This window comes from Phodopus roborovskii, unplaced genomic scaffold, assembly GCF_943737965.1.
Source record: "Phodopus roborovskii unplaced genomic scaffold, PHOROB, whole genome shotgun sequence".
NCBI classification, from domain to species: domain Eukaryota; kingdom Metazoa; phylum Chordata; class Mammalia; order Rodentia; family Cricetidae; genus Phodopus; species Phodopus roborovskii.
Genome location: NW_026125295.1, coordinates 11,966,441 through 11,992,353, shown reverse-complemented (window position 1 = coordinate 11,992,353; position 25,913 = coordinate 11,966,441). Strand labels below are relative to the sequence as shown.

Genomic DNA, 25,913 nt, shown 5'->3' with positions numbered 1-25,913 from the left:
GTCAGTCAAGACCCTGTTCAGAGGTAACACATAGCCCAGGAAGGGGAATGAGGTTTTGTCCTCCTGCTTCCTCTGACCCTTATGCAGCTCCCCCTGGCCTCCACATGGAAACAGGGCCTCTAAGTCTTCCTCTAGAATGTCCAGTGGCCCCAGTTAACCCTGGCTGAGTAGCCCTTGAGGGCCTGGCCTTTGCCTCACCCCTCACACCACAGCGCTCCACTGGAAGCCTTCGGATGGTCATTTGTCCTACTAGCCATCAAGAATGGGAGATGGGGTTTGGCCTAAGAGCTCAGTATATGCCCATGCTACCCAATACTTGAGCTAGATGGCTTAAGCCTGGGGCAGATGGTGGGGGTGGGGTCTGGAGGGAAAGCAAGATGGTTTGAGCTTAGAAAGGGGAGATTTGATAGAAGCATCAGCTGATATAAAAGCCGGGAGGCACAGTGAACTGAGCAGCCCATGGATAGGTATGTAAGCCTCAATGCCAGGCCTTCTGGGAATCCAGACAGGACTAGGAGGTCCCAGAGGATGAAGATAGCTGTAGGGAGGTGTCAGGTGGGGACACTGAGTGAAAGCTGTGTTCTTATTTTTTCAGTGCACAGGTCTGGCCTTGCAGACCTGCACCCCAGCTAACTCTTAGGGCCTGAACTCTAGCTTCTGGAGCCAGGGCAGACAGCTCAACCTCTATCTGGTGGCTGGAGGCATTATCCCTTCCAGTTTTGGAGCTGCGGTCAAGCTTGGAGGACTCCCTGGGTGGTTACCAAATGGGAAAGGTTCACCTGGTGGCAGGGCAGTGACTTGGGACCAGTAGATAGGGTCCAGAAGCCAGACTCCATGTGTGTCCATGACAACAGGGGAAGGCTAGCAGTTCCATAGGTCCACCTGGCTGCTGTGACCCCTGCAGACTCCAGCCTTTCTGGGCAATGGTTGTTTTTTTGTTTTGTTTTGTTGTTTTAAAGATAGGGTCTCATGTGCCCCAGGCTGCCTCCCAACTTGCTCTATACAGCCAAGGATACCCTTGAATTTCTAATCCTCCTGGCTTCACCTCCTGAGAACTGGGTGTACAGGTGGGTGCCTTGTTTATCAGGTGCTGGGGGTAGAACCGAGGGCTTCGTGCATGCCAGGCAGGTGCTCTACCAACGGAACCACCTCTTAAGCCGTTTTCTGGGCCTTGAGAGCAGAGCCACCAATGCTGAATGCCCAACTCCCAGATCCTTCCTAGGTCATGAGACCCAGGGTCCTTCTCCCAACCATGGAGTGAGTAGTCCCCAAACTGTCTCATGGCTCCTAGACCCTGCCTTCCTTGAATGAAACACAGGAAGCCACACACAGCTCCCTTTTTTCTTTTTTCTTTTTTTTTTTCCCCTTTTGTTTTTCTTCCCAGCCCAGTCCTGAATGGACAACCAGCCAACCACTGGCCTCTGGGTCCATCTGTCCATTTGTCCATGCCAGCAGTCCGGTTCCCTGATGCCCAGTCACATGACTGTTTCCCATTCTTCCTGCAACAATGGAGGTGGCCGTGCAGATCCAGAAGCCTCCTCATCCAGGCCTGAGCAGGAGCCGTTAAGGAATCCGTCGTCCTTGGGAACTGCCATGGTAATTGGTATGGCTTCACTCTCAACGGCTGGGGCCCCTGGCTTGGCATGGCCTGGCAGCTGGGAGTGTCCGTTGGTGGTGGTGGCAGGCAGCAGGCGGGGGCTGAGTGGAAGGCTGAGTCCTGCACGGGGGCCAACATTGGTCACACTTGTGTGAGACACCATTGGGCCATAACTATAGCTGCTACTCCCACTTCGTGCTTTGCGCTTGAAGTCCAATGCCAGTGTCCAGCGGCTCCAAGACTTCCTGATTTCTGCTTGTACCTTGGGGAAATAGATGAGTGGCAGTCAAGTGTGCCCTTAACCCTCGTGCCCTGTGTTTTTGTCTGATACCGTTGCTGCAGTAAATGACAGGAGACTAACTGAAAACATCAAGTTCAAGTCAAATCACACCAATCCTTAGAACATGGTGTTTGAGAGTAGGCAGCTGATACAGCCAGAACCCAAAAGCTCAAATGGTCCAAAGATGGCTGAGCCCTCAACTGAGTGGGACCAGGGAGAGCCTTTCCTATGCCACACATGGAGGAGCCCATACAGCCCAGGAAACAGTGAACCTGAATCATCCTTGAAGCCGTCTCTGTGCTTTCACAGTGTGTTCAGGAAGGTTCTTGAGGCGCAAAGGAAGAATCGGGAGTGGGGAGGGGATGGAGGGGCAAGGCTTGAGGGAGGGGCCCTCCCGACTCCTTCCTTATGCCTGTGCTGCCTGCTGCTTACCTCACCGTTGCAGAAACAGTATATGATGGCAACAAAAAATCCCTGTAAAGAGAGGCACATGCGATCAGGACCACATCCCACCGGCCCCCGCTCCCCGGGACCGTGGGCAGACCACGCACCTGGAAGGAGTTGAAGAGCATCTCATAGTGCATCTGGATCTGCCAGAGTGTCCCTGAGACCTCGGTGTACGGTAAGGCCATGAAGACAGTGTAGTGGACACCGAAGAGTGGCACAAGCACCAGCGTGGACCTGAGCAGCTTCCTGGCCGTGGCAGCATGCAGGTTAGGTCATGCTCTTTGCCCCAAAACACAGCACTTTATCCTCCCACCCCAGCCAGGCCCAGGCTCCAGAAGTGATGGAAGGAACAGAGGCTCTGACTCCAGCTGCTTGGCAACCAAGTTCAGCCAGGATGGCTTCTGCCAGGAGGCCAAGTATTACTTGGGCTTTTTGGTCCTGAGAGGTGTCCTGGAGTAGACCACAGGTGATGTTGCCCTTTGCACCTGCTGCTGGCATGCATTCATTCTCCCATGACCCAACCTTTGGGTTTCTCCTAAGAGGATGTTACTGGCGCCAACCTCTACCCATCTGTCCCTTTGATTCCCTGAGTCCAGCTGTCTGAGGGTAGCTGGTGTGTACCACACTAGCAGGCCCTAGCTGGAGTGCAAAGCTTGATGCCAAGTGGTACAGCATGACCCAGCACTCCCATGCAAGCAGGGCATGTGGTGGTGGGGATCGGGGGGCCACAGAGCCAGAGGCATCTCTCACAAGCTCAACCATAGGACCTTTGTCCTCTCTTGGGTACATGGTGCTGGCAACCAATGACCCTGAACTCCGCCCCAACTCAAAAGAGCAAGAACCCACCGGTACTGCTGCCTCGTGTCACACCGGCCCGCATTGGTCTCCCGAAGCTTAGTGGCAAGCACCCGGATGATGTTGATGAAGAGGATGAAGTTGAGCTGTGGAGGGAGGCTGCAATGGAGACTCTGCCCTGGTAGCACAGCACAAGGACTCGTGCACCCCAGGCCATGCCACAGGCCCTACTCTGTCACTGCATCTCTAGGATGCCCGAGGGCCCTCATCCTAGGAACCCATCTAGACTGGAGTAGGGATCACCTGGTCTTTGGGTTTCCAGTCCTGGGGTCCAGGGAAGCCATTGTAGATGTTCTGGTTAAGGGCTAGTCCCTGGGGCTCATGCCAACACTGCCCTGGACCCCTGCTCACCACAACAGATGCCAGGATGGGCACCTGGATGATCCACTTCTTGTGTCCGGAGCTCAGGTCCCAGCACCTGGGGAAGGATGAAGCGTTAGCCACTGGCCCCTTCCTTCTCAGCCAGCCCACATGGGCCCCAGAGTTGGCCTGCTCTGACACGAGCTGTCAGGGACACAGGACGGGTATTGCATGTGTGAGTCCAGGCTTGAGGCACTCCGGGCCTCTTTGGAAGTCACCCTTAAGCCTGGAGCTGCCACTGCCAGGAGTCACCTCACAAGTCACAGAAGAGGGAGCCAGAGCATTTCCAGCCTGTGTCAAGGTCCCTGCCCACCCCACAACACTCTGCGACTTCACCTACCCAGTGTTGGCCAAGGTTGCTCTGACACCGACCCACACAGCCACAAAGACAGCTGGAAGACCTGTGTGTACGGAGAACAGTCTGAGGGTTATGCATTTTGCCCCAAACCCAATGACTTTCCTCAGCTCACTGTCCCACCCCTCACCCTAGGCACATGGGCTCCTTAATGTCATCTTAACAGCCTGAGGTGCCAGCCCCCCCCCATTTAGATTCCTTTGGAGTTACCTATGCTGCCTGCTGGACATATGCTGAAATAATGTGGTATCGATAGCTCATCCCAGTTCGTTCTGCACCAGGCCTGGAACTCCCATGGGGAGAGAGCCAGTGACTAGCGTTTTTCTGTTCTAAAACCCCTACTCCAAGCCTGGCATGAAAGGTCCGAGCCTCCATGGATGAGGGTATATAAAATGAAGTTTGTCGTCGCAGGCTGGGCAGAGGCCATAGGAGAACCTCAGGGTACTGACACATGGCAGGCCGAGTGAAGGGAGCCTGGCCCCCTCCTGGCTTTATTTCTAGCCTGGTGGATCATTAGGGGGAAAGGGTGTCACCTGGGTTTGTGGTGAGGGTGTGACATTCCCAGATCATAAGGCTCTGTGTGCTCCCTAATCCACATGTTTCCAGCCCACCCAGACACCTTCTAGCCCAGGAGCTTGTGTTAGTTCCTGGAATCAGGCCCAGACCTGCCCAGCCCTGGGGCCTGCCATGGTGAGGTCAGGAGTAGGGCATGTGCCAAGGGCCAAGGAGGCTGTGGAGACTGACCTGAGGGCTTTCTGGGTGCTGAGCCCAGGAGGCTCTAGCCACTGGCCCACCCCTCCACAGTCTGGCAGTTTTCCCCAGGGCCCAGCCAAGCTCGGGAGCTGCCAGCAATAATGGACAATTATCAGTAACTGGATCCCTGAGCCCGAGGGGGACTGGTAGGATCGCAGCATCCCAGGAATCTACTGCAGAGAGGTTGCAGAAGTTAAGTGGTACTGAACTGCTGGGCCTGTGGCTCTGGATAGCGGGGACCTCCCTCCTGTTAACAAACGCAAGCCCCTCCACAGGGCTCTGGGTGGAAGAAGGGTCTAGACTACATTCCCAACCCCAGGCCAACTAGGGACTGAAAATCCCATTCTGATCCCAAGTTTAACCTCATGTCAAACCCAGTAATTATCACCCCAAGTGAGCCAAAATGCCCTTTCAAGCCAACAGCTCTGGGTGACCCTGCCCATAGCCAAGTTGAGTCCCCTAAACCTAGAACAGGGTCCAAGTCACAGCAGGATGGGCGGGCCTCCAGCCTGCTACAAACCAAGAGGGACAGACATGCAGGTTCACCTTCGCCCTACCCACCCCCACTGGTCTCCGTACCCCAGCCAAAGATGGTGAAGCCCCACAAGTACTTCTTCTCTGAGAAAAAGGCCATGAAGATGAGGCTGTGCAAGTACAACCCCTCCACCAGAATCCAGTAGTAGTTGGTGGCCAGGAAGTAAAGGAAGAAGGTCACAGCCACACGGCAGCCAGCCTAGGAGACCAACTGGAATTAACCAAAAGGTAGAGCCTGCATCTCACAGGCAAGGTCTGGTCTGCATTAGGTGAGAAGGGAGAGCTTACTCTGGGCTTCTGGGCTGGGACCCTGTGTGGGTGTTGGGTGTTAGCAGCAGGTGGCCAGGGGATGAAGTGGGTGGTTAGGGCGCTCCAGTATGGAGGGAAGGAAGGGGGACAGGAGGAGCTGTTAGCAGTAAGGCTGGGAGCTGAGCTGAGTCGCGTGAGGATCGCTATGAAATGGGTTTGCAGGCCTGAAGCTGCAGGAGGTAGCAAGAGACAGGCAGGTGCAAATGGCACGGTGGGAGTCTGTGGGCAGCCTAGGAGCACTCACGTAGCCAACTGCGGCAGCGGCGGGCGGAGGCGGCACCTGCGCGATGATATGCAACTCTTCCTCTGTGAGGCGCTCGGCCTCATCCAGTGTGAAGCCGGAGTAGAGCACTGCGTCCTTCACGAAGATGCTCGCGGCGCGCAGCATAAACGACAGGAACATGTGCATGTGGATGTAGTTGCGCGTGCAGTGCAGCCGCCTGCGGGACGTGCGACATCGCCGTGGGTGAGGGCACGGGGGGGGGGGTAGGGAGATGCAGCGGTGGGCAGGAAGTTGGGCTGTGTGCCGTAGATGGGGACATCACGCAGGGGGATGCAGCCAGTGAAGGGGGAGAAGAAGGCTCGCACCCTGGACCCCCTAGCCCCACCCTAGACCATGCCCTACCCTCACCGGCTTTGCCCTGCCCCGCCCCGCCCCTTGCCCCGCCCACCTAAAATAGGCCAGGATGAGCACAGCCACTGTAAGGGAGGCGAGGGACATGGAGTATCCCACGGTGTAGATCATGCCTAGACGGTCAAATACTTCCTGCGCAGGTGAGAGACAGAGACCTGGGACTCAGGGTGGGCACTAATGGCAAACTGGAGGACAAATTAAAGTTTCTGGAGAAGTAAAGGCTAGGAGTGTCGGCTGGGTCGAGGTTCACTAATGGGGTGGGGATGGTCTTATGAGTTCGCACCCGTTCTCGAGTCTCGTTGGTCATGAACTTGAGGCACTCGCTGTAGTTGGCCCATGTCCGGTTGTGTCCCGGAACCACTTCCCAGCTGCCATTGCGGTCACAGCGTCTGTAGGCATGGCCTGTAAGTCCGTGGGACAGTCAGCGCAGGCAAAGGAGGTCTGGAGCCACTGGGGGCCTGAACTCCAGACTTCATGGCATCCCCGTGGTTCTCAAGCCATTTGGCTAGCCTCACCTTTGTGATTGAAGTCATAGATGTAGTCTGGACAGGGTACCGCCACCACTTCACCTGGTGCTCCCAGTGGCCAGCAAACGATGTTGTCCCACTCTGGCAGGCAGGGACGTCCTGTGCCCAAAGGTGGGGTACAGAAGGGGAGTCAGATCCATAGCTAAGGGGTAGGGATAGGAACACACTTGAGGTTTGACTCTCACACACTGCCCTGTGACTGGTAACTTCAGGGTTAGAGCATTCTGGAAAGAATATATTGAGCTATTTCTTCCTCTTGTTCCCTAAACCCACTAGCTACAGAGAACTTACTGTAGCCCCTATGATGGAGGAGTAACATGAATCCCTTTTCCAGATGGTCTGGAACGGGACAAGAGAAGTGGTTAACTGATGAGGTTACTAAATGACACAGGCCTGGCCTCAAGGGCTCAGCTGTGCCTTTTCTCTGTCTGTCCTTGGTCCTACTTTCTAGGGGGTCTCTGAAGAAAGGAGTTTAAAAAAAAAAAAAAGACATTGTTTCACTTTGTAGATAGACCAGGCTGGCCTTGAACTCACAGGGATCCATCCACCTGCCTCTGCCCCCCAGAGTTCTGGAAGTAAAGGCGTGAACCACCACAACCAGCTCGAAGACGAGCATTTTCTCAGTTTTCCCCTCAGCGTGGAGGCTCTTTATGTGGCCCTTCCCTAGGGACTACAGGAGGAGGAAGTCTGGTTCTAAGTGCCAGCTGGACATCTAACATGCTGCTAACCTCACACAGGTGTCCCCACTCTGAGTTTCCATTTCCTTTTTGGATAGGCAACCGTATGAGCCTAGGCATCCACCATCCAGGGCTGCACAGAAGACCCATGAACAAGCACTCGAGGCATGCAGCCCTCCAAATCCAAGGGCTAATGGGGCATTTCAAAGGGCAGTGACAGCCATGCTAAGTGACTTCAGAGGGTCCCCAGCCTCTAGGTCACCCACATTCCTCCCCAGCTTTTAGTCCCCTTCTCTCCCCCTGCAGTGCTCTGACCACAGGGCTCTCTCGAACCTCCCTGGAAGGCAGCCTCGACGGCTGGACACGCCCAGCCCCGTGAAAGGCTCTCTGTCCTGGGCGCCATATTCCCAGCCCCACCCCGCCAGGCCCACAATTCCCTCTGGTCCCTGGGGAGCCACAGGGTGACCACAGGCTCCCAGATGTGGCCCATCTGGAATCTGCTGCCCACCCTGCTGGCTCTAACTGGCCTTGTGGCCACAGCTTGGGTCTGTGTTTGTCTCTCCTCACCTCCCTGAGGCAACCCTGTTTCTCCCTCTCTCCTCTCCTCCTTGTCCCCCCGTCTGTCTCCACCCCGCTAAGGCTGCCCTACCCTCTTGCTGTCTTCCCACTGCGTGTCTTTCAGTACCGCCTTTGACATACCAAGCACCAGACTTTTGGTTTGAGCATCTTATTCCTCTGTCTCTCTCCATCGCTCCCTGACTATGTCTCAGGACACAGTTCTCATCCTCTCCCTCCCCCATCTTGTCCCCCCCCCTCCGTGGGTCATGTTTTCCTGTAGCTCTAGATCCTCTTCTGGGGAGTGCTGGGCGAGTCCTGTGCACATTTCTTTGTGTCTTGAGGACACACACTGACCTGCCCCCCCCCATCTTGTATTGCCCCTTGGGCTGTCTCCTGGCTTGCTTTCCTAGGAAGGGAGCTGTGGTCCCTGATTTTCCATAGGAACTCATAAGACTAGGTCAGAAGGTCAGGGACAGGTGGATCTGAGCCTGTCAAATGGCTGCTAAGGCAGGGGTCCAGGACAGGGGGACAGACATACCTCGGCGTCTGCTGCCAGTGGACACCTCCTTGTTCTCTTTAGACTCAGGGTAGAACTTTCCTGAAGCCTTCTCTTTCCTGGGCTTCCCGGATGTGGATGCTGGCGTCCACCCCTTGTCTGAATCCATTATGTTGGCTGGAGAAATCAGGGCAGTTCTAGCCATCAGCTGTGCTATAACAACAGCCCTGGGTTGTTGACCCTCCCTCAAGTCCCCCTTTGCACAATGAGTTGACCTTGCCAAGGATACCAATACTTAGGTTGTTGGGCGACCAGAGATGAAGGATGAGTGTGTAGCGATATCTCAGAAACTGTAAAGTGTTTGCCAAATGGAGAGACAGTCAGGAAACAGTTGGTCAACAGAGGTTCAAATGGCAGTAAATGCAGGGTCAGCTGGAGAGTGAGACAGAAAGGCTGACTACTCCATAGTCATGACCATGAAGGAGGGAACAGCCCGCCAGAGGGCGCACGGTGAAAACTGGGCCAGATGGGGCGGAGAGGTAATGGTGAAAACCAAGTCAGGCTATGGTGTTACGCAGGTGAGGAGGCTGGTAAAGAAGGGCCAAGTGTACTGCACTGTGTCAGGGGTGGGGTTCGCAGTGTCTGCACGTGCTCCGATGACACCACCTGAGCTGGAGCCTGGCCTTTCTTTCTTCCTTGAAAAGACACAGGAGGCCTGCCTCCTTAGCCGGAAAGCCCTCACTCTCTGACTTGTGTGACTTCAGCTACGGCCCAAGCCAGGGTGAGGACCTTGGCCCTCCCACATCAGGCTCTGTGGGAAGCCAAGCCCAGGCAACCTGGGAGGATGATTGTCAGCACTGTCCAGCCTGCACCCTCAGGGAGGGGTTCCATGGTGGATGAGGAGTCAGAGATGCACACAAACCACAGGCTCCACACTATCAAGAGCACCAAGTTGAGGGTCAAATGAGAGGCCTCATCTGTCCCTACCTTCCATGTGATTGGGAGCCCTAGGTGGGGTCGGGGTAGAGAGACTCTGTATACAGACAGAGTCTTCATGAATTTGAACCAAGTCTACATGCTTCACTGAGAACCTGTCACCATTTGGCTGTGTGCTGTCCCCCAGTAACCTGAGAGCCAGAGCCAGGGAGAAAGCTGCTCTGGAGAGACAGTAAGTCAGGGTCTGACCTCCTCTGCTGATGGGGCTGGCCAGACTTCAGAAGCCTGGATGAATGCCAGTGTAGCCTATACCTGCTTCCAGGAGATGGGCAGGGAGACCCCCCTGAACTGTGACTGGATGGGTGGTTCCTCCCTTAGAGATGCTGCGGGAAATACCCCCTCTGCAGGTCAAACACCCTCTCTAGGCTATAGACTGAGTCACACACCCATCCCAACCCCTCTAGCCCCAACTGCCCCCATCTGGTTCTAGTTCTATGCTAGAGCTCCGTATCCAGATGGCCTCTTTCAAAGACTGCCTCATCTCTGAAGATATGGCTTGGCTATCTTTTCTTTGGTGAAGTTGGTTCAGCCCGCCACATAGGGCCCTGCACACTTATCAAAGCTCCTGGCTTGCCTCGCCCCATCTAAACCCATTGGGGTATATGCTTTGTCTATCTTCACATCTCCATCCTCAAATGAGAGACCCACTCCCCCCCCCACACACACACACTGTGCACCACCTGATTCTGCTGATTTCAGTTTAGGTCTCTACTTTGGCGGGGTCTCCCATTATTAAGCCCACTGCTAAGTTAAAACCTTCACCCCCTTCACCCACCCTTATCACTGCTGACCTCATGCCCCCCCCCCAGTTTTCCCCATTGTCACCTGCTGTGCGAAGGACTTCCTTGAGCAGCTTGTCACACTGGGCCTGAGCGCGGTGCAGCAGGAAAATCTGTTCCTCTTTGGTAAAGACATCGTCGGCGTCCACCTGCCAAGCCAAAGATCAGACTGTAGGCAGCTTTTCCAGGTGAGGCAGCTGGTCCCAAAGTCAACCAGCATCCCCAGGGATCTCCCCTTTCCAAAGTCCTCCCTTTAGCGGGAGTGTGGGAAGGCTGCCCCATGGGGAGCATCTGCCTTACAGAGTCCCGTTCCCCCCCCCCCCCCGTTAAAGCTCTGAAGCCATGGCAACACAAAGGGCTGGGAGCTGTCCCTTGCATGGAGGAGAAAGGGGGTGGAGGCTGTCCCCTGTATGTCCAGCAGTAACCCGGCATCCACTGACATTCTTTGTCTAGTCCATCCCCCTGGGGCACATGGGAACGGATGGAATGTCCCAGGACGGAGCCTCACAGGATCCTGGCTGCCTGCTGGGGACCTAGGGTTGGATCAGGACTGCTCAGCCCTGAAGAGACAAACCCAGCCTGGATTCCTTCAAGTCTCAAGGCCTCTGGGGACCATGGCTGTCACCATTTTCCATCCTGGCCCAGCATCCAGCCAGTACTTTTCCCTGAAAAGGGTCAGGGTCTCACCCTTCCTAATTGGGGTCTCACAGAGGGAGGGGGAGGACTGTGAGGGGATAGCTAAGGGGTCCCTGCACTATGCAGGACCCCTACGTGCTGTACTAGGGAGGTTCATCCCACTGGAAGGCCCCCCACCCCAAGAGATGCTGTGATGTGTGATCAGGCACAGGCCTCTGCTCCTGCTGACCTCTCTGCAGGAATGGTTTCGTTCTCTTCTTTCTACTCTGCACACCCACTGGGACCCAGTAACATCATTTTAACCAGGGGAAAGGGAACAGCGTAGGGGTAGAGAAGAGCCTGTTGCTGAGCTAGTGGCTACTGGTGAGGGTCTGAGTCTCCTCTGACTTGGAGCCAGCATTCTGCCTGGGAGCAGTCGCTATCCCCACCCTGAGTACGGCCCCTAAGGGATCACAACCCGGGGTAGCCTGTGATGCTCTGGGACAGACCTCATGGTCCCTGAGACTCCCCTAGAAAAGCTACTTCTCCCTTAAACACAGAGAACACAGCCTGATCTCCCTCAACAGGCAGTGCTGCAAGACCATGCCGGGCCATGTAGGCAGGTCTCTTAGTAAGGGCGGAGCAACGAAGGGCACAGAATTTGGAGGCCTGGAAGGAAGGAGGCGGGTCAGGGTAGGGGCGGGCCGGCGGGAGAGGGCGGGCGGCCTGGGTCAGGGAGTCCGGCTGCAGAGAGAAGTTAATTGACCGCGTCTCTTGGCGGCAGCAGCTCGGGCTTCCAGGCCAAGGAGTCTCCAATTGGCTCCGCCGAGCTGAGTCTTGCTGGTTTTACTTAGCGGAGGAGAGCGAGCATTTGCGCGTGCGTGTGACTGGCCGCGCACCCGCTGTCTGGCCACAGTGTAAACTTCTGAGTGCCGCATTTCTGTAAGTCCTCACGTAGGAAACGCCTAACGTGTCTATTCGGACCCTGGAGCCTGATGTGTCTGTGAACATGTATGCGTACATGTGTGTGGGCAAAGGACTATGTGTGGACTTCAGGGAGTATCGGAGAACTTCTCAACATGCATGCCTATGTGTGCTGCTTCCGGAGCCTGGATCTGAAATGGACCCTCGGGATTCAGCTGGCCCTAAAGCCAAGGAATCCCAGAAAGGCTGAAGTGGATTCCAGTGTGCTGCTGGCCCTGTGGCTGGCTCTAACCTCTCACTGTCCTAACCACACCCAGCTGGGGCAGAATGACGAGGCCCAGGTAGGACACACTGGCTTGCTAAGGTCCAGGGACCTCTAAGCCACCCTGAAGCTCTCCTGATGTGCCTGGCGCTGGGGAGCTCACTACTAAGGGTTCTGATTCTTACCCGTTACAGTATGTTCTCACTACCATGCACTCTGTCCTTGCAGTTGGTATCCCCATCAATCACCACCCTTCCATCAGCACCAACATAGCCATCACCGCTGCCAATGTTACCGCCACCACTGCTGCCAGTACCATTCCCACCACAATCACTGCCATAATACCGCTACCATCACCATCACCTCCAGAATGGCTACTGCCACCATCTGTCTACCTCATCACCATCGAGACCAGAGCCACCACGGGCAACATCAGCACCGGCACCAATATCACCACCATCCCTAACCCCTTCCTGTCACTTCTCCCTCCCATACCCATTTGCCTATGACTCCTTCCTCCTGTTCAACCCCTCCCTTCCCAAGATATAGAATTCACCATGGTTTTCTCCCAGTTAGTGGAGGGCTCTTGAGTGGCTGACTGGACCTCCCATTGGTCTCTAAAGACTGCTGATGTGTTAGCTTCCTAATGGCCTGGCTAGCCACTGATGTGACCAGGGAGTATAAGCTGATGGCCTAGATGAGAGGGAAGCACTCAAGGGTTGACAACTGTTCAGCTGACGAGACTGACCAACATGCCCACTCAGGGGCCAGGGGTGGGGGTGGGGTGGCTGTTTAACCTTCCCCCTCTTGTCAGCTTCCCCTTTTAGTCTCATCTGGACAGGGAAGGCCATATGCTTCTAGCACCCTCCTCCAAACGCCTTCATTCATCCCCAAGGGCAATGGCCCTGGCTCTGCCCTCCCTGGGTGTCAGTCAGACCTACTTCTCCATCACCCCAATCAGAACAGAGTTGCCACGCAGGAGGACACGCAGCTCAGAGTGAGGAACGTACTTCACTTTGAGGGGAAGAGGCGGTCCTCTCCCCGGGTACCCTCTTTGCCAGCCTCAGAGCACAGCTGCTCCCAGCACACCCGGACACCCTCACTGTCTTTCAGCTGCACCCCAGGGATTTCCCACTAACATTGGCGTTCAAACCCCACCTCTACCATTGACCAGTGTCTCTGGCAAAGTAGCTTAAGCCCAGTGATTTAGATTTCCTGTAAAATCAGAAAAGCGGTAAGTACTGCATCAAAAGCCTGGGCAGGGCAGGCTGAGAGCTGGCTACCACTATAGCTACTGTGAGCAATGGGACCAACTCACCACCCCCACCCCACCCCAATCCCTTTGTCTGCAGGGGTCCACAGCAAGGGGCTGGTGGGCTGTGGGATGGGACCCGAGAGAGAACTGAGGGCCAGGATGGGGGCAGTGCTGTGTGAGTCGTGCCTGGGTAGCTCCCTGAACTCACACTGTCACCCAAGACCACTGCCAGATTGTGGGTTGGGGGTAGGCAAGATTACCAGACCTCTATCCTGGTCGAAGAGGGTTGAGGGGGAAAACTGCTGACCAGCCAGACATCAACACTGTCTGCTGCTCCCTCCCCCTCTCCCACCCTCCCCCTCCCTCCCCTATAAGAGTGCTGTCTTCTTGGCATAGCTCCAGAGTGTGAGGAGCTCAGATCTGCGTCCTCTCAGGTCCAGAATCTGCGCCTTGGGTCTCAGGGACAAGACTGAGGGGCTACGCCTGGGTCGTGGCCACTTTGTCCATACTCACCAGCGAAAGGGCCACCAGCTGTCCCTCATACTGGTCTCCACTTTGTGGATTAGTGCTGACAGCTTTTCTGACCCACCTACCACAGTGCCCCCTCCAGCAGCACAGCAGGGGCCCTCCTCCGGCACAAGCAACCATGTCTAGAGTGCATGAACTCGCAGGGGCCGCACAACTTTAGCCCTGAGCTGGGCGGGCAGCCTGCAGACCCTGAGCTGTGCTGTGAGGCCCCAGGCAAGGCACAGGCAGATGGGGCTGAAGTTGGCCTGTTACTTACAAACTTGGATATTGCTGGCCTCATTGTAGAGGATGTGCCGTCAATGGTCCTGATGTATCTTGTCATCCCCCAGCTCAGGTGGGGCCTCACTCATGACCAGAGACCTTCCAGTTCTGCACACTGAGGTACAGGTGGACAGCACCATGCCTGGCTAAGACGTTCCAGTACAGTTTAGCTCCCAGGAGACCCCAATATGGAGGTGGTGAAGCAGGAGGGTGCAGATGAAGGTTGTGCTCTGTGGTCCATACCATCACCCACATGATGTCACTCCTAACTTTCTCTCCTCCCTGCCAGATTCTACACATTGGCATCTGTGATCTCAAACATGTCAAGATTGTACCCCTCCAGACCAAACCAAAATTCTACCTCTCCAACCAAACGAAGGAGTCTCTTTCCTCAGCTGACATTCTGTTTCTGTGCAAGGGGCTTCTATGGCATAATATTTTCTTAGCAGGATGCCCTCTTGGGTCATATCAGCAAACCCCTTGCCAGTGTGAGTCTGGTCCGCTAAGGGACAGTGTGCTTTGCTTGTTTGCCTGCATCGGAGAAGGCAGATGTATTTGGTGTTTACCCCTGGATGTTCCCATCCCACGAGACCCTCTTTGTCTGCTACACTCATGTCAGCCTCGCCTTCTACTACACACTCATTTCACAAAGGGGAGAACAGGGCATACAGAATAGTCAGAAGGAGAGGGCCAGGAGCAGAGCTAAGGTGTACTTACACCAAAGCAGTAGCCTTGGAGCAAAGGAAATACACAGCTACATGGATGCTGTGGCACCGGCCATAACATCATCTCTCCAGCACCCTGTATTGTATGTAACCTTTGCTGCATCAAGCAAGCATCCACAAAGGGAATTGATCAGCGGTAGAAGTAGCCATAGGAGCAATCGGGGTGCTGATGTTTGGATGCAGATGACCCCTCTAACTGGCAGAGGACAACTGGGCCTTGGTGTTAAGTGAGGATGTGAATGACTCCAGCAAAGTAAAAATACTTGGCTCTCAGGAGATCCCCTTGTGACCTTGTGGCCTTCCTGCACCCCTTCTCCAGGCTCCACTACTGGGACCCATGCTGGCACCTCTCACTGCCTCCCATGCCAGCTGACTGTGGACTGTTGTCCCTTGCTGCCCTCTGTCCATCTGGCTGGCCACGGCAGGCTGGGACGGGCTTCTCATCCTGCCACGGACAAGTGCTGACTTTTCCTCCCCCTTGCCAGGCCTTCCTGAACAGGCTGCCTGTGTTTGGGGCTGGGAGGGGCTCGGGGGGAGGCACTGTGACGCCTCTCATCCCAGCCAGCCAGCCAGCGTGGCCGCCTTTGGGGCAGGCGGTGGGACGGAGCCTGGGATGGCAGAGTTGGCTGCTAGGACAGGGTGGATCTTCACAGTGCCTCTACCTGAGCTAGGCTGGAGGACCAAGGCCCAGAAGGATGGAATGGCCTAACCTAACCCTAGCAGGGTAGCAGATTGGGATCTCATAGCTCTCAGCTTGGGCACAAGGCTGGCCCCCAGCTGGGGTTCTAGAGGGCTTGGGAGGTCTCCTATTTCTGTGACCCTGAGCAAACTTAGAGCTGTCTCCTGTGCATGGTCTCCTAGTCACTATAAAGACAATTTCAAGGTTCTGTGAAAACTCCACCATACCTTTTATTTTTCCTGGGGCTCTCTGAAATAGCTACCTTCCTGATGTGGTAGCTGGACCAGGGAGTGTCCCCAGAAGGCCCACAACAGGAATCTGGGGGAGGCTGCTTGACGCCTCATTAAAACATTCCGAAGAAAACCCAAGTTCCCGTGGGCCTGTGCCCTTCCACTGCTCTGTCCTCAAGCAGTTCTGGGAGTTGGGGGGCGGGGGAAGAGGATGTGTTTAGGGGCAGGTGATATAAAAAGCTCAGACAAATCAATACAAGCAAGATAAATAACCCATAGAAAGATGGGTAATGGCTCCGAGCGAGCTCTCTGAGCAGTTGGATAATAAACAAGTATAAAGTCTGAAAAATCTTTGGCAGAGTGTAAATTCAAGCGACAGGAGACACTGCTTCTCCCCCATCAAAATGCTAAGATGAAACAAAAGGGCCCCTCATTGCATCCTGCGAAGCAGAGCAGAGCAGGGAGAGGGCCTTGTGGTTGGTCCTGGTGAGTATAAACCAGCACAGCTTTTTAGAGAGCAATTTGGCCATGCCTATTAAAATAAAAAATGTGCATGTTCTCAGACCCAGCAAAGACAAATTCTAGAAATATCCTACCGGGAATTGGTCACATGGTGAACCAAGAGGGCATTTCAAGGGTTTCTCTCTGCCACCATCTGGACCATGTCTCACATGCACGCACACTCGTGAGCACACTCGTTGGGGAATTGTGGAGGAAGAATCTGAACGTGCATCCCTCAGGGGTGTTTAACAAAGTTCATATTTTGGAATACTATACAGGATTAAAAAGAACTTGGAGAGATGGCTCTGTTGTTCTTCCAGGGGATCCAGGCTGGATTCTCTTGACTCAGATGGTGGCTCATAAACTGCCTGTAATCCCAGTTCCAGGGGACCTGACACCCTCTTCTAGCTTCCTCGGGCACTGAATGCATACAATATACAGACACACATGCAGCCAAAACAGTAAGCATACAATAAAATAATTTTTTAATAAAGGATTTGGAGGCTGGAGAAATGGCTCTGTGGTTAAGAGCACCTACTGTTCTGATAGAGGACCCAAGTCTGCCCCCAGCACCCACTTTGAGCAGTTTAAAACAGCCTGCAACCTCGGCTCCAAGGGATCTGACAGCTCTTCTGGCCTCCTCAGGCACTGACTGAATGTATGTTCAAAAACCCACACACCAACACAAGAACATGCAAATACTTTTAAAAAAATGCCAGGAAGTGGTGGCACATGCCTTTAATCCCAGCACTTCGAAGAAGGTAGATCTCTGAGTTCAAGACCAACCTGATCTACAGAGTGAGTTCCAGGACAGAGAAACCCTGTCTCAAAAAAACAAAACAAAACAAAACAAAACAAACAAAAACCAAAAAACAAAAAAAAAACAAGCAACCAAACAAACAAAAAACAAACAAAATGAACAAAACCTAACCAACCAACCAGCCAAACAACAACAAAACAAAACCCAAATACTTCAACATGAAATAAATATTTTAAAGGATTTATATGCACAAATATAAAGATACACCATTAGGAATAATGATGCATGTGTCACATAGCCTTATGGAGAAGCTTGCTGGACTCATTTAAAAACAAACGGAAAACAGGATTCATCGTCTACTTGCTATGTATACAAAGAGGTGCCATTTGAAACACAGAGAGACAGAGGACCCTGCAGACTATCAAAATGTCTTTCTCTAGGAAGGGACCCAAAGAAAGCTTGTTTGCTCTGTGTCATTTGAACTCTTGGGCTAGGGAGATGGCTCAGTAGGGAAGGCGCTTGCTGCTCACAAATGAGGATATAGTTTGGGTTCCTAAACCCACATAAAGACAACCAGAGACTCCTCAGAGGCCTGAGAACCAGCAAGACTGGTGTACACAGCGGCGGCAGCCCAGACAGACCTTGTCTCAAATAAGGTGGAAGCAAGACCTTCAGACCTACACACACACACACACACACACACACACACACACACACTAATACAAAAACGATTATAAAAAAGACAGTGTGATCATGTATTAGTTACGAAATAAACAATTAAAACGGTAGAATAACAGATTTCAATCTTTTATGAAAAGAAACCCCAAAATGACACAGGGATCCTGTGCCCCGGAATTTACCCTCGCCTCATTAGAAGTGAAAGTCCTGTAGAAATTCGAGTCCTGGGTTGAAATGGGTCAGACCCCACTTCTGCCATGTGAGCCTCAAGGTCATTTCCCCATAACGTGGCTCGGACAATGGGCGGGATGAGAAAATATATATGGCAGGCCTAGCTCAGACTCTATGGAAAGTGACTGCTTGGTAGATAAATGTTCTTATTTGTTAAAAGCAAGTACCTTGAGCTGGCAAGATGATGTAACAGGGAAAGTGCTGAAACCTAAGTTCAAAACCTGGGATCTACACGATGGGAGGAGAGCAGTGACACCCACAAGCACTGGTAAACACACACACACACAATAAACGTTAAAAAAAAATTAGCTACCTTCTGAGCTCCCCCACCCCAGCCCGGTCGGAAGAGGTTGCCTGCACAGCCAGCCCAAGGTGTTCTCCCAGTGGGACGCTCTGTGGTACCTCAACCAAGGTCACCAGAGAAGTGAGCCTGGCCTTGGATCTGGCTGAGGAGGTAGTCTATAGGTTTGGTGACAGCGGAGGTGGGTAGGCTTTATCTATACCTGTACACATCTGGACACAGCAGCAGCTCCAGGGCTTAGAAGAGAGAATGGGCAGGCTGCCAAGTGTTTGCTGACTCCAGCTGAGCCCAGGGATCCCACAGGGTGGTGAGTGGGTGGGCTGGCTGGCCAAATCTGTCCCTTGGTCTACACCCCTTAGACCTTAAGCAGGAGATGGCCCAGTGCACTCACATGCCCCAGCAAGGTCCCTGCAGAACCAATACTGGCATCTGGCCTCCTGCCTTCAGCTTACAGCTTTAAGGAGTCCTAGGGGCTCCGTAGCACCACACCCACTGAGGTACAGGGCCTGGAACCTGGTTAACATAAGATAGACAATGCTCATAGTGGACTGGATGGGTCAATATAAAACAGGGAACACGCCTTTCTCAGAGGGCGGCTGGGAAGATTAAACTAACTGATCTGCGTAAAGTGTATAGAACAATGGACTGGCAAACAGAAAGCACAGAAGCATTTGTTGAATACAAGTAAACAACAGACCTGTGTGCACACACTCACAAGGTGCACACACGCATGCACACTCATGCACATGCATGCACACAGAAACAACTGTGCTTCCTTCAGAGTCATGTGCAGAGCCACTGTTTCAGGCACCTATGGACTTGAACACCCACAATCCCACGGACTGACCCAGATGCCCACAAAGCCCTATGCTGACAGACTATGCCATACAATCAAGATACCTTACCCATCAGTTGGTCTAACCCCATGCACATGTATGTGTACACACACAAAAGTTACTGAGGGACAGTCAGCAATCAGCTCTGCTGCCCAATCTTGGAGCATCTCCGGAACAGCAAGCTGGGCCCTCTGAACTTGTTTCCCTGTGTACAAGTTCCTTTCTGGGGTAGTCTTTGGCTTTGGAAATCCATTACTGGACTAGAATTGGGAGGGCATGGGCCCTGGTTATGGAGTGCTGGGAACCACAGGAGACCATCAAGTGCAAGGGTGTTGGGAAATGTCTCTCACGCTCTCTTTTCACAAGATGGACAACTGAGGTGTGAGCAAAGGCAGTCCAAGGTCACACTAGCTGTAGGCTGAGCTCAAGGAGTCCCAGAGCTCCTGTGTCCTGGGTTCCAGGCTCTGCCCTGTGGAGGAAGCTGCTTGCCCTGTCTCTCTACAGCTGGTCAGGGCTGGAGTACGGGGCAACAAGACTTCAAAGTCAGGCACAAAAGCTGATTCAGGGATGGTTGGATACTTCGGGTAGGACTGCTGTGGGACATGAGAGGATGGAAAATCTCCCCTCTCTGAGAAATGACTCCCAGACCCTAGCCCAAGACGGGTCATGATTTCCCTCAGCGTCTTCAGCTCTCTGTCTGTTTGTCTTTGCTGTTCTGAGTCTGTCCCTGCTGGGGTCTGAGCTCTCATACTTGCGTGTCTCTCTCGAGCCCTCTGTTTTATCTCTTGGTCTCCATTCCAAGGCCACACACAGTACCCCCAAAGATCAGCTTACTCTCCAGCATTTATCTTCTGCAAGGTGTATGGTGAGGGGGTGTTTCAGGAGACCTCCATACAACACCACACCCACCTCCCTGGGTAAACGACTTCCACTTGGGGTAAAGCTGTCCCATTAAGCACATACTCTGTGTATTTGTGGGGTCCTGAGAGCTGGAGGGGGCTCTAAACCCTATCCTCAGTCTATGTGATTTTTCTGACTTCTTGCACACAGCTTTGAGCACCGGATGCAAACAAAACTTGCGAAAGCAGAGGCCCCCAACGCAGTCTGTGGGACTCCACACCCAGAGCCCGCTGGATCACGCTGTCACCATCAAGAGATACATACGACCAGAACCGTGTGCTCACAGAAGCACAGCGTAGGGAAACTCCGACAACAGATTTCCAGACCCAGGACCCCAAGATAAGTCTTCAGAAGTGGGGAAACTTCAGGCATCTGGAACCTACGGTAAGACACCCCAACGAGAGCAGGAACCAGGATTCCTGGTTCAGAGCGGGGAGGGGGGGGAATCACCATCCCAAAGTTCAGACTATTAGGAGAACCCAGGACTGCGCCTACACTCTCCGCAGAGATCCCAGAGCAACTCCAGGATTGCTGTGGCTGAGTGTGGACCGAGAGGGACTTACCAGCGCATATGCGGAGCTGAGCACCGGGCAGCAGAGCAGGAGCGCCAGGCCGGGTGCGATCCGGGCGGCCCCCATCTCCACCGCCTAGGGCCGCGTCCCTCGGGGCAGCCGCCGCCGGCCCTGGTGATGGTTGGAGGGTGCAGAGCTGTGTCAGGCCGGGCCGCCCCGCCCACACCCCGTCCTAGGGGACCCCGGCGTCCGGGCGGCCCGAGGCCCCGGAGCCCGGTGCGGGGCCCATACGCCGAGGGCGAGCGAGAGAACCAACCGGCGCAATGGAGAGAGGGCGGGCGGAGGGAGGGAGGCAGCCTGAGGCCGGGCGGGCGGCGGGCGGGCGCCGAGCGCTGCTGAGCGGCCTGTCTGCCTCGGAGCGGAGAAATCACATCCATATGGCTGGGCCCCCCGCCCCCGGCCCGCCCCCCGCTCCCCTCCCGCGCCGCCTTTTCTTTCTTTCTTTCTTTCTCTCTGTCTTTTTCCCCCCTCTTTGGGGGAACTGGGAGCCGCGGCTTCGCTCCACGCCCAGTGGGGGAGGGGCGGGGGAGGGGTCGGGGTCGCGGTCTGCGGGGGGCGACCAGGCTGTTATTTTTAGCTCCGCGGCAGTGGGCACCAGGGGAGTCGGGGCGGGGCAGGGGGCGCGTTTTGAGTTGCGCGGGGCATGCAACTACGGGATGCCATCCCGACTTTTGCAACGACACCGAGCCCTTCGGTGTTCCTGCCACCAGCTCCGGGCTCTCCCGCGGCCCTGCGGCCCGGCTCCCCCCGTTCCAGCGTGGACCCCCAAGCCCTGGCAGCCACCTCCTGCACCCCATTTCCCATCCTCCGAACCCGCGCCGCGTGCGCCCGAGCGGCACGAGCGCTTCTGCCGCCCGACACCGGGGACAGCCCGTCTGCTTGTCAGTCGGTCTCTAGCCAGCGCCCCCCCCCAATTCCACCCCCATCCGCGCTCCCCGGCCTTGGCCTCTGCTATTCCAGCCGCCCCAAGCTCGGTTTCGGTCACTCCCTCGCTCCCCCCTCCCCTCCTCTACGAAAACATTTGCAAGTTTCCAAAAAAGCCACCGAACTGAGCGGCAGCGGGCTGGCGACTCCACCGCGCTCCGAGGAGGCGCCGCAGACTGACACCGAGACCAGGCAGCCGGGCCCGCCCCGGCCGGGCCCCGAGCCCCTCCGGCCCCGCTCCGGCCTCCCGCGCCCCCCGAACCCCGACTTACTCCGAGCACGCCGCCGCGGCCCCCGCCTGGCCATGAATGTCGGGGCCCCCCCGACAGCCTCCCCAAGCCAGCGCCCCGTCCGCGGCCCCGGGGGGACTTCATGGAGCTTTCGCGATCCCCCCTGGCCTGCCTGGCCGCCTGAGCCCCCCGCCTGGCCGCTGCTCCCAGCCGCCGCCCGCCTCGCGCGTCCCTCGCCTCGGCGTCTGCCGCTCCCCTCCCCCCGCGGCCCGGAGCCTCTTCCCTCCCCCGCGCCCTCCCCGGGCCTCCTCCGCCCCTGCCCCCTCCACCGCCTCCCGGGCGGGTGTGCGGAGGGCAGAGCCGAGCCCGCCGCCCCCCAGCCCGGGGCATCTCTCCAGGGACCCGGCCCGGGGTCTTTCGGCAGAAGCATTAGTGTTGGGGGACGGAGCCTAGGGAGCTCTTGACATCGGGACCTGAGAACAGGGGCTGGGATGCTGGCCCCGCTTTTGCTTTATTCTCTCCTCTGGAAAGCACAGACCACCCATCGCTCCCAGATCGCCCAGTCCTAGTGATGAGCGAGCGGGCTCCAGGAGAGGAGCCACTGGGGAGACCGCCTAGTACTTCGCACGCCTCCGGCCGCGCGCGGCGCTGTCCGTGCACCCGCGGGGTTCCAGTTCTGGCTGTGTGGGAACCCTGGGGAAGCTGCTCCACCACCAGCCAGAATCAGGCTACACAGCCAACGCCCTCGCGTCCGCCCCGCCCTTGCCTGGTCCTCCATCCTCTGTCCCATCTCTAGTCCCGGGGTGTAGCGGACCCGAGACTCGCATAGTGCTCTTCCTGCCTGGGTCTGGAACTTAGAGGGGTCCCTTTCTAATCCGGGTATTTTAAGATGTCTGGTCCTATCGGCTGCTTGCCAGGCATCTCCAGTTCTGAGGTTATAAGACCTGGTGCTCAGCTAGGCACCCACTCTTGGACCTCATCTCCCTCCATCACGCCTCCCCCCCAAAATGCTGGCAACTGTCTTGGAACCCTCGACTTAGGGAAAGAGAGGAGTTGGGGGAGTTTATGTACTCTGTGCTGGACCCCTGGGTTCCAGACCTTGGACTTCCAAGCCTACTACCTGCTGGAGTACCAGGTGTGTGTGTGTGGGGGGGGGGGATCAGGCAGCAGAGAAGGTTGGGAGCGCTTGGGACAGAGGCTAGCGAAAGGCCTCCTGAAGGAAGCCATTTTAAGCGTGGTGCCCTGAAAAATGGCACCCTTGCTTGCTTACTTACCAGTTCTGTGTCCTAATCACCAGGACTCTCGGGGTGTCTTGGCCTCAGGTTTCTCATCTGCAAAATCGGGGAGATGTCCAGCTGAACCTTGAGGATTCGTGCAAATCCATGAGCTATACAATACAAGCATTCTATGCAAATACGCTCAACCCCCCACCCCCGCCTATCGCGCTCAGAAAAACCCTGCTCCCCATCTCAAGGATGGCCCTGCCCCTCAGAGAGAAGGGGAACTCATGTCCATCCACACTGTCTTCCTCAAACTTTTCTTCTGCCGCGCTCCTCGTCTGTGCCCACTGCTCTCCAGTTTCTTGTTCAGGAGTTCAAAAACTGCTATTTCCTTCAAAATGACACCCCCCCCCCCCCAGTCAATACGGTCCGCTAGACTTTCTGGCCTGCTCACAGTCACACCTTTGTCTGTTTTTTTTTTTTTTTTTTTTTTTTTTTTTTTTGCAGTTTCCTTGTCAGGTGAGCTTGGTGTAGAGGACAGCCGCCTTACTTGTGTCCCGACATCCTGCTTGGTAGTGCTGGGTGTGAGTTCAGGCCTGTCTTGTATGGTATGCCTGCTCTGTGCAGACAAGACTCACAGTGCTATGCTTGGATGGGCTCGGTTGTTATGTGTTTCTAAATGACCCAAATTTCATGTGGAGGTGACTGATGTCTTTCCTTTGGTGATGAGAAAAGAATCAAGAACGAGAGAAATCTAGAGCTGATAGGGCAGAGTTCTTAGTTCTGGCAACAGAGAGCTTACTTGCAGCACTTGGGCTGGGTGTGCTGGCACACACCTTTAATTCCAGCACTTGGGGAAACAGAAGCAAGCTGATCTCTGTGAATTTGAGGCCAGCCTAATCTATATAGCAAGTTACAGGCCAGAACTACAGAGTAAGACCCTGTCTCTAAATAAATAAATAAATAAATAAAATGAAAGAAAGATAAGATTTGTCCTTGGCTGGACCAGGGTGGGTGGTGGCAATCACTAGGGAGAAGTGATGGTGTCCCCTAAGCACATTTCCCTAGCTTGACTCAAGTCCCTCCTCACTCCAGAGTCCCTTACTAGACATTCCACACTATGATCACCTAACTCACCCCCGGGCGTTTGGTTAAACTGCCACCATAGGAATGGGAGGAAGGATGTCATATTAACTAGCAGCATACCAGGGTTGGGTAGAGCCAGCCTTGCCCTTTGACTGACAGGCCCTGGTCTGCAGGGTCAGTTTCTGGTTAGTTTCAGATCAGTTTTCAATGGAGTCGGGAAAAGTAAGTCTAGGTGTAGGGAGTGGGTTCTGTGTTTTTTCTCTTTGATCCCCAGCTGAGGCTTAGCAGGAGGAGATAAGATGGGTCTCTGTAGCACAGGGCCAGAGTGGTGTCTGGACTCTAGCTCGCACCACGCAGTAGCAGCTGCAGACTGACAGGCCCCTGCCGATACCAACGTAAGTAGGGCTCTAGCCAAGCTACACAGACCCCACTTTGGTTCTTCCAGCTCTGTAATCAGGCCTTACTCCCTCAGAAGACCCCTTGTCACCTGCCTAGAGGCTCTGTGGAGCCACAACCCCCCCCTGGTTCTGAGACACCACCCTTTCCCCCATACTTCATCCCCAACTTAGCCCCAAAGTCGCTTGCATGCTAAGATTAGCTCTGCTCCCAGACTATGCTCTGCCCCCACAATGAACCTGACCCCAGGCTAATCCTGTATCCCAGTCTGATTTACAACCGGTGGCTGAACCCTGACCTCAGGCCCAGACTCCTCCCAGGTTTCAAACCCCAGACATTTCTCTAGTTACAGACCCCTCTGGAAACTTTCTGAGTCAAGGGGCCAGTATAGGATGGGGTGGCCAGGCCATAAGTGAAGCAAGGTGCCACTTTTACAGCCATTTCGGCTGCTCATAAACACTCCCCTACCCAGCTGAGTCACTGAAGGCTTCCATAGCAGCTGGCTGGGCAAACCCTCTGCTCTGGTGGCAGGGCCTGGCTTCTCACCTCCAGGAAGGTGAAGGGAGGGAGGGAGGGTGGGGGCCCAGGAGGCCAGGAGGCTTTGTCTCAGTCAGGACATACTCCAAAGGCTTCCTCTGGCTGATGTCATGGTTACAGGTGTCTTGTTGTCATGACGCCGCCATGTCCACACACTTGGGACCACGAGGGCATTTCTTGTCTGCCCCAGGGCAGCACGGGCAGCAGAGGCTGCAGAGGCAACTCAGTCTTGCGGCTTGCTTCTTCCACCTGTACCCAGGCCTCCCGGCTCCCTGAGCCCCGCTTACCTGGAATCCTCAGGCCTTTCCCATGGGGCCTCGGGTTGAGGAGCAGACTCAGGTTGACGTCGTCGGGAGGCCATGGGGGAGCTCTAGAGAAGATACTGCAGCTCGAGCCCGAGCAAGGACACCGCTGCTGTTGAGGGCCAGAGAAGGCCTAGCTCAGAGCTCTGGCTTGAAGAGAAAAATTAATTATTTTTTACCAAGCCCTGCCCTGGCGAGGACTTTGTCCCAGACCCCAAGCCTGCCAATGTTCTGGTACCCTGGGCTAGGCCCTCCCCTCAACCCTCACGGATCTGCCTTCCAGGCACCAGGCCAGCTCAAGCTCCAGTGAGCCTGTGCCTCAGTTGTCCTCCCTTGCCCTGCCACGCCTCACTATGACTAATTCCCTTTTATCTATCCCCATTTCTGTCTAGTCCTTCTCTCCCTCCCTCTCAGAAGTCCCAGGCTGCCACGTGGTAGAGGTACACATCACCTATAAGTAATTTTATTCAAGGTTTAGGCATCATACTCACATCCCAGGAGAAAAACTGACCCCTGAGCTGGAGATATAGCTCAGTGCAAGAGTGCTTGTTTAGCATGAGTAAGATCCTGGGTTGCATTCCAAGTATCACGAGAAAGAAATGGAGTGGGGGGTGGGCACTGGGCCTGGAGAGCTGAGTACAGTGAGCCCAATTTGGGCTACATAAGGAGACCCTGTTTCAAAAATAAATAACTAGGGACTGGAGAGATGGCTCCACAGTTAAGAGCACTTAATGCTCCTGCAGAGGACCAGGGTTCAGTTCCCAGCACCTACATTAGGTGGCTCACATCTACCTTTAATTCCA

General features: G+C 55.0%; 2 protein-coding genes across 6 annotated transcripts in view; one reads left to right on the top strand and one right to left on the bottom strand.

Annotated features, from left to right (window-relative positions):
* Als2cl (ALS2 C-terminal like) overlaps window positions 1–25,913 on the top strand; it is a 232,033-nt gene that overhangs the window by 58,947 nt on the left and 147,173 nt on the right. The window lies entirely within an intron of this gene.
* Window positions 1,355–22,926, bottom strand: Pth1r (parathyroid hormone 1 receptor). Of its 4 annotated transcripts, none has more exons than XM_051203202.1 (15): window positions 22,844–22,926; window positions 20,407–20,526; window positions 10,204–10,306; window positions 8,425–8,559; window positions 6,640–6,750; window positions 6,408–6,526; window positions 6,162–6,256; window positions 5,735–5,930; window positions 5,227–5,380; window positions 3,880–3,940; window positions 3,531–3,597; window positions 3,171–3,265; window positions 2,429–2,570; window positions 2,310–2,351; window positions 1,355–1,859 (listed from the first exon to the last, which is right to left on the bottom strand). In XM_051203202.1, exons 2-15 carry the CDS (start codon window positions 20,479–20,481, stop codon window positions 1,476–1,478), a joined length of 1,779 nt encoding a protein of 592 aa, XP_051059159.1. In that variant the 5' UTR covers window positions 20,482–20,526; window positions 22,844–22,926; the 3' UTR covers window positions 1,355–1,475. The 4 variants fall into 4 exon arrangements, with proteins under 4 accessions (XP_051059159.1, XP_051059149.1, XP_051059169.1 ...); XM_051203192.1 differs by lacking the exon at window positions 22,844–22,926 and adding an exon at window positions 21,612–21,807; XM_051203212.1 differs by lacking the exon at window positions 20,407–20,526.